General features: G+C 43.4%; 2 protein-coding genes across 5 annotated transcripts in view; both read left to right on the forward strand.

The window, feature by feature from the left end:
• LOC108531572 (60S ribosomal protein L26-like) overlaps positions 1-1,092 on the forward strand; it is a 1,669-nt gene extending 577 nt beyond the window's left edge. The window contains exon 2 of the mRNA XM_017875095.1: positions 1,052-1,092. Coding sequence (XP_017730584.1) covers positions 1,052-1,092 — 41 coding nt within the window. The remainder of the gene's footprint in view (positions 1-1,051) is intronic.
• Positions 1-12,581, forward strand: part of STRIP2 (striatin interacting protein 2) — a 35,133-nt gene that overhangs the window by 5,963 nt on the left and 16,589 nt on the right. For 2 of the 4 annotated variants that reach the window (XM_017875041.1, XM_017875042.1), the window contains exons 6-12: positions 1,430-1,504; positions 2,510-2,607; positions 2,757-2,833; positions 2,914-2,986; positions 3,078-3,204; positions 5,808-5,908; positions 9,104-9,170. In XM_017875041.1, coding sequence (XP_017730530.1) covers positions 1,430-1,504; positions 2,510-2,607; positions 2,757-2,833; positions 2,914-2,986; positions 3,078-3,204; positions 5,808-5,908; positions 9,104-9,170 — 618 coding nt within the window. The remainder of the gene's footprint in view (positions 1-1,429; positions 1,505-2,509; positions 2,608-2,756; positions 2,834-2,913; positions 2,987-3,077; positions 3,205-5,807; positions 5,909-9,103; positions 9,171-12,581) is intronic. The other 2 variants (XM_017875043.1, XM_017875045.1) reach the window with 2 other exon arrangements.

Genomic DNA, 12,581 nt, shown 5'->3' on the forward strand with positions numbered 1-12,581 from the left:
TTTTTGAGGCGGAGTCTTGCTCTGTCGCCCAGGCTGGAGTGCAGTGGCCGGATCTCAGCTCACTGCAAGCTCCGCCTCCCGGGTTCCCGCCATTCTCCTGCCTCAGCCTCCCAAGTAGCTGGGACTACAGACGCCCGCCACCTTGCCTGGCTAGTTTTTTGTATTTTTAGTAGAGATGGGGTTTCACTGTGTTCGCCAGGATGGTCTCGATCTCCTGACCTTGTGATCCGCCCGTCTCGGCCTCCCAAAGTGCTGGGATTACAGGCTTGAGCCACCGCGCCCGGCCGGGAGGATGTTTTATAGCTGAGAGATACTAGAGCATTTTTTTGTCCTAAAATAAATGATCCAAGAGGGGATAATTGCAGGACTGAGGTATTCAACAAAGCAAATGGGTGTGGGATCCTGAGCACAAGTAGGAGATTGGCCTTTGTTAGAGCACAGGCGGTTCATCTTTCATGTTAAGAAGGAAGGAAGAAGACTCTTTGTAGATTTGGTGTTGAGAAGATGAGTGTGTGCCTGTCTGAGTGCTTCTGTTTTCTCCATGAAGTGTGAGGCAAGATCAGCAACTGTTTAGGCATGGTGGGCAAAGGAGTTGGTTTGAGGAGAGGGAAGATGGTTTGAAATCGGCCTTTTGGAGAGCAGGAAGGCAAACATGCCAGGATTGCCAGGCTCCGCTGAATGTCCATTTAGGACTTACATCCATTTAAGCAGCAGATGAGTTGTGTGGGACAGAAGGAGGCTGGTTATTCTTCCCTGCCTCAGGGTCTCATGGCAGTGAACCCTTGCCCTGTAATAGAGGGACCTTGTAGGAGGAAGGGAACTGCATTGGTCAAAGATGACAGTGACCTGAGCAGCCTATTGGGTCCCTGAGGCCCCAGCCTCCCCACTCTGATAAAAGGCTTCGTTAATGTCATCAGTAGGACAGAGATAGTTGTATATGAGGGGGCTGGTCAGAAAGGAGAAAGTGATGTAGGGGTGAATGGAGAGGGGAAGAAAATCATTTCCATCCACTTAAAAGCTTCTTTGCTGATATTCCTTCCTGTTTCACCAGGCCATATGTTACCCAACTTCCTTTTAAACCCTCACTATTGAGCCACCTACCTCTCCTTCCAGGCTTACAGAATGTTCTAGAGTTCTCAGCCTCAGATCAACACCATAGGAAGTGCTTCTGTAGCATCTGTTCCAGTTTCCCAGGTCCTGAGAGGTCATCCAGGCCAACCTGATGGTCCTATTGAAGAGAAAACTAGGACTCAGAGAAGGAATGTGACTTATCCAAGGTCATACAGTGAGTCATTAACACAGCTAGGGTAGAAACCTAGATCTGACTCCCAGCTTAGTGCTCTTTTCAGGTCACCCCTCATAACCAAGAAAATAAAGCCTTTGGTCACCTGGAAAGTGGCATTGGCAAACCATGTATTTCTTGCCATAGGGGGAAGAGGTGGTACCAGAGACGCCATGTGAAATCCTCTACCAGGGAATGCTGTACAGCCTCCCTCAGTATATGGTAAGGAGATGGCTAGGCCAGAGCTGCCCTTCTCTGCTGCAAGGAACAGACAGCTAAAAACCATTTCAAGCAGACCTGTCCAACCCTTGAACTTGTTTTCTGAGCCTTTGTGCCTTTAGCAAGGCATTCTCTGACACATGAAAATTCTGAGCTTTCCTCAGTGCTCCTCTGATGGTGCTGTTCTCCCTAGTCCTTCTTTGGGAAGGGTGGGGAATAAGTTGGGGTCTCTACAGGATACACTGGGGACCCTCCTCCGAGATAAGTACTGTAGTCCCTCTGAGATCTCCTGTGGTCTGTCATGTACTAGATAGCCTCAGGCTGGGAGTGGGGAAGATGCCAATGGTTCGGGTTAGAGGAAAGAAAAGAGTGGAAGAAGTTGGGCTTATGCCTCCCACCTTATTTCTACACACTGTCCCTCTCACTCTGTTCCTTCCATCTTCCCCTTTGAAAAGAACAGTCTTTTTTTTTTTTTTTTTAAGTGGAGTCTCACTCTGTCGCCCAGACTGGAGTGCAGTGGTGCGATCTCGGCCCACTGCAAACTCCACCTCCCAGGTTCAAGTGATTCTCCTGCCTTAGCCTCCCTAATAGCTGGGATTACAGGCATGCGCCACCACACCAGCTAATTTTTGTATTTTTAGTAGAGACGGGGTTTTACCATGTTGGCCAGGCTGATCTTGAACTTTCGACCTCAAGTGATCTGCCTGTCTTGGCCTCCAAAAGTGCTGGGATTACAGGCATCAGCCACCATGCCAGGCCCTGGAAAGAACAGTCTTGAAGCAGAACAGCCAATGCGCTCCCTCTGGCATTCTCCTTAGCCTCACAGGCAGGCCTCTCAGGACTGGGCACCTGTTTGCTCTTCTGGACACTGGGGAGATATGGTCATTGAGGGAAGAACTTGGAGAATGGCTTTAAAACACTTTTTATAGGGCAGTTAGGGTGTGGAAGAATCACTCCCTTGCTGAGTGGATTTGACAGTGGTGAATTTCTTTATTTTCTACTTCCCAGATCGCTCTGCTTAAGATTCTGCTGGCTGCAGCTCCCACCTCCAAGGCTAAGACAGACTCTATCAATATCCTGGCAGATGTCCTACCTGAGGAGATGCCGTGAGTGCTTCAACGGGGGCAGCTGCTGGATACTAGCTGTCTTGTCTGCAGGCTCTCTCTAGTCCCCACTCACCTTGTTAACACTTACAGAGATTGTCTCCAAAGAGATCTCCTCCTCTCTGCCCACCAGTACCCCCTTCCCCCTTCAGGGCTTTCTGCTTAGCTCTTTTTAGCTCAGAACTCAGGATCTGGAGGGTGACACCAGTGTCAGCGACTGGCTGCCCAGGTATTTGGGTGAACATTGCAAAGGGATGAGCTTGCCAAAAGAGAGACAGAAACAAAGAAATCAATGGAGCGTTTCTTCAGACAGGCTCATAAGTGGGAACTCTGGAGGTTTCCCTGGCACAGAAGTTCAAGTTTCCCAAGTTCTGGCTCTCTTGTATGTATTATATCAGACCCAAATACCTGGATCCCTGCAGGGCTCCCTTTAAGGCCACACTCTGTGCTAATACCTTCTCTCCCCATTGTAGCATCACTGTTCTCCAGAGCATGAAGCTGGGCATCGATGTGAACAGGCACAAGGAGATTATTGTAAAGAGTATCTCTACCCTGCTTCTGCTACTCCTCAAACACTTCAAACTCAACCATATTTACCAGGTGAGCAGCTAGGAGCACTTCCCCACAGGTCTTGGTGTTTTCCAGGCCCGATCTCTCAAAGGAAGGGTGCAAGGGCCCTTTTAGTTCTGATGAGTATCTTCCAGCCTTTTCTTTGTCCTCCCTCAGGGAATCCAGACACCCATTGCATGAGCTTGGGGTAGGGTTATGGAGTGGGAACTGTCCTAGAAAGGTGCAGATGTCTGTGTCCCTTGTAAGTTATCTCAGGGTTGTGGGTAGAAATCTCTAGCTTCTTAGGAATATGCCCAGCCAGTTTTTAAAACAATGCAAGAGAGAATGTAAGCATTTCACAAAAATGGGGGGGAAGGTATATTGACCATAGTTTTCTATATGTGAAGCACTTTTCCAACATTTGAGATATAATTCTGAGAATAAGGCACAATTCTGGCTCTTCAAGGCCTTGAAATCTTATAAAGGATACAGATACATAAGTAGCCAATTACAGAGAGATAAGTGTGCTGATACCAATAAGCACTGGTTGCTATGGAAACACCTAATCCAGCTTGAGATGGAGAAGAAATGACTTCTAACCTGAGTCCTAAAAAAACAGATGCTAGCCAGGATATGAGAATTGTTAGGGAAGGAGGACAGGAGGCATTTCAAGCAGAAAAGCTAATATGCAAAAGTCCAGAGGGGGAAGAGAGAGAGCAAAGTACCTTTAAAAACCGTAATTAAATGTTGCTGGAGTTCTGCCTAGGGTGGGGAAAGATGGGCGTGGTCTGGTGACACATGAAGCTGGAGGAATCGGCAGGGAGCATATCATAATCTATATGCTAGCACACAATTACTGAGCACCTATCCTGTGCCTAGCACCCTGTTAAGCTTGTCTACGTCCTCATTTAATTCTCTCCATCCTATGAAGTAGTCTTATTTAATACCTCTTTTATAGATGACGAAATCAAAGCTAAGAAAAGTTAAGAAGCTGCTTTCCCGTAAAACATTGTTTGCCATGCTAAGGAGTTTGGACTTGGTTTCATGGGCATTGCCAAGATATAGGGACAAGATAGGGACAGCAAATGGATGCCCCTGTCTGTGAGGAGACCACGGGGAAAAGAGGAATGCTTCTCATTCTTGCCCAGAGGCTGTACCCCATTTTCCTCCTATGAAGTCAGAATCAAGCTTGCTGGTAGAAAAGCAGGTCCTCAGAGTACAGAGAGACTTCTGCAGGGTCTATGTCCATGGCCCTATCAGACAGAGTATTTCCACTTTCATACATTCGAAGACATCATTGGGTGTGTTTGGTTGCCCTGAGTGCTCCCACTTTTGCCAGTGTTTGCTGAGCAGCAGCAGGGCTGGGAGGAGTAGGGGTAGGTAGGAGATAGTGTTTCTAGTGGAAAGAGAACAGAGAACTGTGGATGTGTGTTTACTTCTGCTTTTCTTGGTGGGAAGTGTGTGGATTCACAGCCAGACAGGTGGATGGCTTGATGGGCCTTGCCAGTGTGTGTCAGTGAATCCTGACAGGGCCACAGGCACATCTCAAACGGAAAAAAGTTTTCCATCAGATGATACTGGATATGTGTTGGCTCTTTTGTCTGGGGCTTTGGAAAATACCCTGGATTTTACGAATAAAATAAATAACTTTCCAGGGAGAAAATATTGAACAGAAGAGGGAAGTGGTCTTGGCATAAGCTGACTCCACTGCTCTAACTACATACCCAGGGCCGTAAGGCAGCTTAGCTTGCTGCTTGGCTACTTGTTGGCGATCAGAGAGCTGAGGATTTAAAACACCACAGTTCTCTGCTTTCTCAACCCCATTTCTATACTAGAATACTAGGTTCTGGATCTGGAGATAAACTGTGTTTGACGCTCCTTAGTGTGTCATGGGTAACATAACCCCCATGACACTGCTCTTATGGCAACTGCCCCACTAGGTTGTCCTGTATACAAACCACATCTGGATTTGGAAGAGCAGAATGGAGTCTCCACGTTCTGGTATTTAGCCTATCAAAGACACCTTAAACTTCTCAATGCAGTATCTGTTGGCTGAAGGGCTCTTGTTCATTCATTCATTAATTAAAATATTTACTAATATTCTTTTCCCCCTCCCCCCATACTCCAAGCAGCCAGTATACTTACTGATATTCTAAATACTAAGGATAATATGGTATACCAGACATACTGGAGCTGGAGCCCAGTGGTCCATTTGGTTATTATGTGCTGTCACCATCCTGACTGAGTGATGCCAGGAGTAAGCTGCAGCTGTCCCTGCTATATCAATCACAGTTGAAACATTATGAGCCAGAGGTTTGGCATGGAAAACAACTCCCTCAGGGAGCCTTCCCTTCCTTTTGGGCTTAGGAACAAATCTCACAGCAATTCTTTCTATGTTTTGGAGTGGGATTTTATTTTCTGGCTTCTTTATTTTGTGCTTGTGACATATACTGCAGATTATCCCCCTCCATGTAGGATGGGCTGGGTGAAGATGATTCTTCCCATTTCCCAGACAGGAAGACTGATGATAACACAAGTGGATAGTAGATAGTCTCAGGAATGGATATTAGATTTGTACTTCGTCTCTTTTTCTCAAACATATTTTCCATTCTCCTCCAAATAAGCAGCCCTTTCTGCTTTGATTTTTAATTCAGTTTGAATATGTATCACAACATTTGGTATTTGCCAACTGCATCCCCTTGATCCTGAAGTTCTTCAATCAAAATATCTTGTCATACATCACTGCCAAAAACAGGTATGAACTCTGGACAGGTTTATTTCAAGGGGCTATTTTGGGGTGGTTGAGAAAATTACATCATCTCCGAGCCTTTCAGTTTTCCTGGTGTCCCCAGTCCCTCCTGTCTTTGAGCTGTCACTGTTAAATTTAATTTTCTTGAAGTGTTAGCTGATGGAGTGTATGGTTTGCCTTCTTTAGGGAGGTATTTGTATTTTAATAGTTTTAAACACTGAAAAATGTCATGACTTAAATGAAGTGGCAGTGATGAGTTTTTAGCTCTGTGTCAGGTGGATCCAGGGGTTGTTTTTTGTGAAACAACCTGCTTATCTGGCCAGGCCTTATTTTAGTATAAATCATAAGTTGGAGCAATTGGAACAGTTATGCTGTTTCGTAAACTGTAATGCATTATACAAAATTTATAACTGAAGGTACATAATAGAATTTACTGGGGTACATCAATTTGTAGTTTAAAAAAATAAGGTATTTTGCATTCATTATTTAATCTCCTCAGCAATGCTAAGAGTTGTTATACGTTTTATTCTCATTTTGCCAATTAGGAAACAAATTCAGAGATATTAACAAAATTAACAAGCTGGTGAGACCCCTTAAGTAAGCATCAGAGACAGGATCAGAACATAGGCTTCCCTGTGAATACAAATTGCTTTCCATTCCTCCAGCCAAGCAGGGACTTGGGGATTACAGAATAAATCCTTGTTCCTTAATATTCTACTTTCACAAGAACTGGAAATATGTTAATCAATAGAGTTTACCAGAGGCAAAATTCCTAAAGTAGAAGTAAGAGGGCTAATCTCATAGTTGGGGTGACTAGAGATATTGCCACACTAGTCTGTCAGTACTGCCTGAAATTCCACCATGGAGAGGGAGCCTACTTATATGTAGCTTAAAACACACACACACCCCCTATGGAACCTGAAGTCATGAGACCTGGATTCGTGACCTGGATCTGCCACTTGCTAGTTAGTAATCTCAAGCAAGACACTGTTTCTCTGAACCACAGTATTTTCATCTTTAAGAATACCTTTTCTGACTATATCATAGAAATGTTGTAAGCATTGGTTAATATTAGCATATGCAAGATTGCTTTAAACACTCTCCCTTGAGGGTAAGCATTGGAGGATAGGTTTTTCCTAATAATATGGAGACCTGTGCACTGACCCCTTTAAAATTGGCACTTCAGATGTGCTACTTGAGTTACCAGGGAAAATGAAGTACAGGTCAGGCTGTGTCAGGATCACAACTGCAAGCAGGCACCTCTGTGTATCAGTCAACACTCTGGGTTAAAAGTAACCAAAGCTAGCCGGACTAGACTCATGCAGAATAGTGACTTTGTCAGAATGAAATGACATGTGTCATCTTGAGGAACCTAGGACAGCAATACAGCTCTGGACTTCAGGATGGTCTGTAGTGTGGGGAGCCCAGAAAGCCTTCCACTTCTATCTGTAAGACACCAGGCCTCTGTATTTCCACTCCAGTTTCCTCTCTCACTGACAAATATATCAGTCTGCATTGTTTGCTTCTCAGGCCGCATAGTGAAATATGTCTATATGAGCTGAACATGCCCCACCTCAGAGACTAAATTGACTCTCCAATCCCTATTCCAGATTCCCTAGGTTCACCCCTAGATCAACTGTGGCTAGGGGAGTGGTATACAGAAACTTAATGTTCCTTCTGCACCCATGGACCTAGAATTGGGGGGGACAGACAATTCAATAGATATCCATTTGGTTCAATTTGGAGTTGGAAGAGTGGTAGCAACAGACTACACCTTTTGCTAAGGTTGGCCTGAACAAGATGATCCTCTTATGCACGATCTGTAAGTTTTACTTTTGAATGATCTCTGAGAACTTGGAGATCACAACTCATTATTGCAGAATTTTCTCATGGATCTTACAATCTAGATGTTCTAGATACTTGTAAATTAATTTTATGCCCCCTTAGGCTAGATTTCAATTCACTAAAAGAAAGGAACAAATCCATCTTTGATTTCCCACCCCTATTTCCTGGTCGCCGGCACCTACTTTGCCATAGGGCTTCGTCAGTAGGAGGTGGGTGGATAGGTGAATGAGCCAGCCAAGAATGTTCATCCTAATGGAGCAGTACAGAACTGGCAACCCTGGGAAAATCCGATAGAGTGAATCAAGATGATGAACAACATTACAGGTAGTTTGACACAGTCCTCTCCCAAGCTGACTCTTCTCCTCTCCTACCCTGGTCCCCCAGGTTATCTTTGTCTGAGTTTCTTGGACAAAGGTAAACATTTCAGGCCAAATAAATTGTTGCCTTTTGCTTGTATAGAAATTTTGACTTTTGAAATGTAGAGACAGGTTCATTATAGCAGTGTGAACTCGTCTTTATAGCCACTGCTTTGCCAACATCCTTTATTCATTTCCAACTGCACTAGTTCAGATAGATTGGTGTTCAAAACCTCATGGAATGTCAGAACCAGAACGAGCATTAGAGATTAGCTAGTCCAGATTCTATGTTGTGTCAATGAAGAAGGGAGAAGAGGAAAGAGAGAGCTGTCGTTTATTTTGTAACTATGTCCTTGTCATAATGTAATGCCTTATTTCTCCTCCTAACTCATGCCTGCTTCCCTGGGCTCACCACAGAGCTGTAACTTGCAGTCCCCCACTGTCAGCTATTATCATTCTTGAGTTCCTAGATTAGCCTTTCTATAGGAAGCTGCCCCTGTCTCAAGCTTCCTTTAGGAGTGGCTTCTGTAATCATTCCCCAGAGCTCCCAGCTTTCAGAAAGATCTGGTGAGAGACACGGGAGGATCATTTCATCCTCACATCCTCAGATTGTTATCCGGTGGGATGGGTTTGGACCATGTCTGTGGGAGCAGTTATATTCACACATACAGTTAAATGCAGAAACACAAATGCACTTAAGTTTACGTATTCCTTTAAAGAAGCAAGGAGTGCTAAGAAAAGAGGCTCTCTTTCTGCTCTGTTTTGCATCTACCAGATGGGGGCCAGCCTCAAAGAACTCATTGGTTCCTCTCATGAGAGGAAAGGAGACTGGAGCTAGAATTGCCTGGCACCAGAGCCTTCAGTTTCAGCTGAGGTCACTAAGCAATTTGGGAACTGGATAGGGGCTGCTGGAGAGAAATAACTCCTGCCCTTTTCAGATACAGCCAATTCCTGCTGTTGCCATTTACCTAAAGCCTGTCCTTATCTCTGCACCTTACAGCATCTCAGTCCTGGATTACCCTTGCTGCACCATCCAGGATTTGCCGGAGCTTACTACTGAAAGTCTGGTAAGCAGATGGGGATTTGGTAGCCTTTGAAATTGCTAGGTGGTACAGGTTGGCATTTGCTCTTTCATTTCTTCTCCAACCCCTTAATGCCCTAGTTTGAGAGTCTTAGATCAATGAAGGTATATTGGCAAGAGCACAGATGCAGCAGGGGTTTAGAGTTGCTGACCTAGTTGAGAAAGATCTGGAAAAGCTTAGCCTAGCATTTTTCAGAGAAGAGGAAACAGCCAGTGAAAAACACCAAGGAGGAGAGGGAATTTAGAAACGTAATGGGACTGAAATTGAGTGTGAATATCTATGCTAAATGCAGGAGAATCTCTTCTGGTCTAGCTCAAATAATTATCTGTCTTCTTTCTGCTGTGCTACAGGGAGTTCACTTCTTGTTTTCATATAGGTTATAAACCTAGCAATGTGTACCTGAGAAAATACTTGTCTAAGTCTCTCGGAGGCAAAAGTCTGTATAGCCACAAAAGGATTGCCCAGAAAGTTTCTCATCTTGAAAACAGCTCTAGGCAAATCAGAAAAGTCACTCACAGTTATTCTCAATTCCATGAAACTGACTGAACAACAGCCATACTGAAGATGAGGTACCTACCTCATCATGTATTGCCACAGCTCCTTAGATATGCCACAATCCATACCTCCAGCCTGTTGCATTGTAATTATGCATTTGTGTCTGTTTCTCAATTTGACTGTAGAATCCTTGAAGGAAGAGATAGTATCATCATTTTTATATCCTTAGAGTCTAGTACCTTGTCTGGTACATTGAAGAGCTCAATAAATGTTAAATGATTGAATCATGGCATGCACCGATGGTTACTACAGCCCTTTGTCGTCCAATTGTAATTCCTGCAAAATGTTGAGTCAGAAAAGTATATTATGCAAAAATAGACGGACAATCTCTGTGGTACAAGTTTTATAGAACCATAGGATTCTTGGCTGGAGGGGACTTAAGAGGGGGCTTAAGAGCCATTTGATCCAACCCCCTTATTTCTAAGATGAGAAACCTGAAGGCCCAGTGACTCGTCATGGTTTACTCCTCATAGGTGACAGAGCCTGAATTAGACATGAGTCAAAAGACCTATGTCCTGAGACACCAACCTAGCACCCTTTTTTACCCCTGGGATAGAGAGGTTCCCTGGTCTTATTTAGATATGGCCTCAGCAGCCAAAGGAGTTGGAAGCTTTTTATTCCTACAGAGAAGTAATAAATTGTCTAACCTTCTTTATGTTATTTATGATGCTAGTCAGTCTTTTATCAAATTTTTTATTAAAAAAATTTTTTTACCCACACTACACAGACGTAGCTATTCAATCATTAAAACTACTCTATGAGGTTGTATTACTATTTTATAGATGGAGAAGTTAAATAGCTACCAGTTGAAAGTGGAAGTCAGGATAGAGAGACATGATCCCCTGCCATTCAGAGTTGGAATGAAGAATACATTTTCCACAGAAACAGTGGTACACAGTAGCATTAAAATTCTGCTATTAGTAGGACATTTCAGAATATAAAGTCAACTTTTATGGCCTGAATTTATTTCTTCCTATGATGTGTTCTTTATTTTCAATTCCAACCCTGTTTGTTCATATATAGGAATTGATAGGAACCACGCTTTCACATCTCTCCCAATTGACCTTTGGGATATGTGCATAAAATTATTGAAATGAAGTGAACATAATGATTTATTATGTTTTCTAAGAAGACTTTAGTGTTATCCCAGAGTGAAAGCATGTATTTATTTTTCCTAAAAAATAGTCATGCTAATTATTTTACTCCTTTCTGTGAAGCAATAGTGGCACCTGGTGGTTTCATTTCGTAACCACAGACTTTTTGTTTTGCTTGAATTTTGAATGAACCCAGTCATGGGCTGCAGTAACTGGTGAGTCTATTCCACATAGGTCCTCAGTATGGTTTATCTAAACTTGTGACTTCTATGCTCAGAAAAAGACTAGTGTTCAGATGAGTAAGATATATCTCTTTTTTTCAGGCTTAACAAATGGCAAGCACAGAAAATGTATTGGCTATTTGAATATATAGGATTTTCTTTTCTTTTCTTTTCTTTTCGTTTCTTTTCCTTTCTTTTCTTTCCTTTGAGACAAGAGTCTTGTTCTGTCACCCAGGCTGGAATGCAGTGGTGCGATCTCAGCTCACTGCAACCTCCACCTCCTGAGTCCAAGTGATTTTCCTGCCTCAGCCTCCCAAGTAGCAAGGACTACAGGCACGTGCCACCATGCCCGGCTAATTTTTGTATTTTTAGTACAGATGGGATTTCATCATGTTGGCCAGGCTGATCTCGAACTCCTGGCCTCAGGTGATCCACCTGCCTCAGCCTCCCAAAGTGCTGGGATTACAGGCGTGAGCCACCACGAATGGCTATAGGATTTTCTTTAAGTTTGTTTTCTGATATTAAAATAAATATATGTATTGCAGAAAATTGGAGAAACAGAAAAGTATGAGGAAGAAAAATACTCTTATGTCACCTACATATAGCCACTGTTAATATTTTGCTGCAATTATGTATATATATTCACTCATATATAAACACATTAACAAAACCAAGACTTTATACATAGATGTTTCATTTGGCAGCAAAATTTAAATGTTCACAATATCATTTTATTAAACATTCTAGAGGACAATTTTTTTCTTTCTTTTTTGAAGGCAAGGTCTTGCTTTGTCACCCAGGCTGGAGTGCAGTGCTCTTAGCCTGAAGCACAGCCCACTGCAGCCTCAAGCTCCTGGACTGAAGTGATCTTCCCACCTCAGCCTCCCAAGTGCGCTGGATGTAGCTGGGACCACAGGCATGCCACCATGCCAGGCTAATTTATGTATTTTTTGTAGAGACGGAGTCTTTGTGTTACCTAAGCTGATCTTGAACTCCTGGGCTCAAGCAATCTGCCCTCCTTGGCCTCCCAAATTGCTGGGATTACAGGTGTCAGCCACCACGCCCAGCTGAGGACATAATTTTAATTTTTTAAATTATTTGTTTTTTATTTTTATTTTTTTTGAGATGGAGTCTCACTCTGTCGGCCAGGCTAGAGTACAGTGGCACCATCTTGGCTCACTGCAACCCTAGCCTTCCGAGTAGCTGGGATTACAGGCACATGCCACCACACCTGGCTAATTTTTTGTATTTTTAGTAGAGATGGTGTTGTACTGTGTTAGCCAGGATGGTCTCGATCTCCTGACCTCATGATCCGCCCTCCTCAGCCTCCCAGAGTGCTGGGATTACAGGCATGAGCCACTACACCTGGCCCAGGCCATAATTTTTAATAGTTACACATAATATTCCACTATTTAGTTTCAAAAAAGATTCTTCTCTGTCATTGACATTTATTTATGTTTTCCTTGTGTAACTCCAAAACAAACATCCTTACATGCAAATCTATTTTTTTTTTTTTTTTTTTTTTT

The sequence above is a fragment of the Rhinopithecus bieti genome, unplaced genomic scaffold, assembly GCF_001698545.2.
Source record: "Rhinopithecus bieti isolate Rb0 unplaced genomic scaffold, ASM169854v2 scaffold_8783, whole genome shotgun sequence".
Classification (NCBI taxonomy): domain Eukaryota; kingdom Metazoa; phylum Chordata; class Mammalia; order Primates; family Cercopithecidae; genus Rhinopithecus; species Rhinopithecus bieti.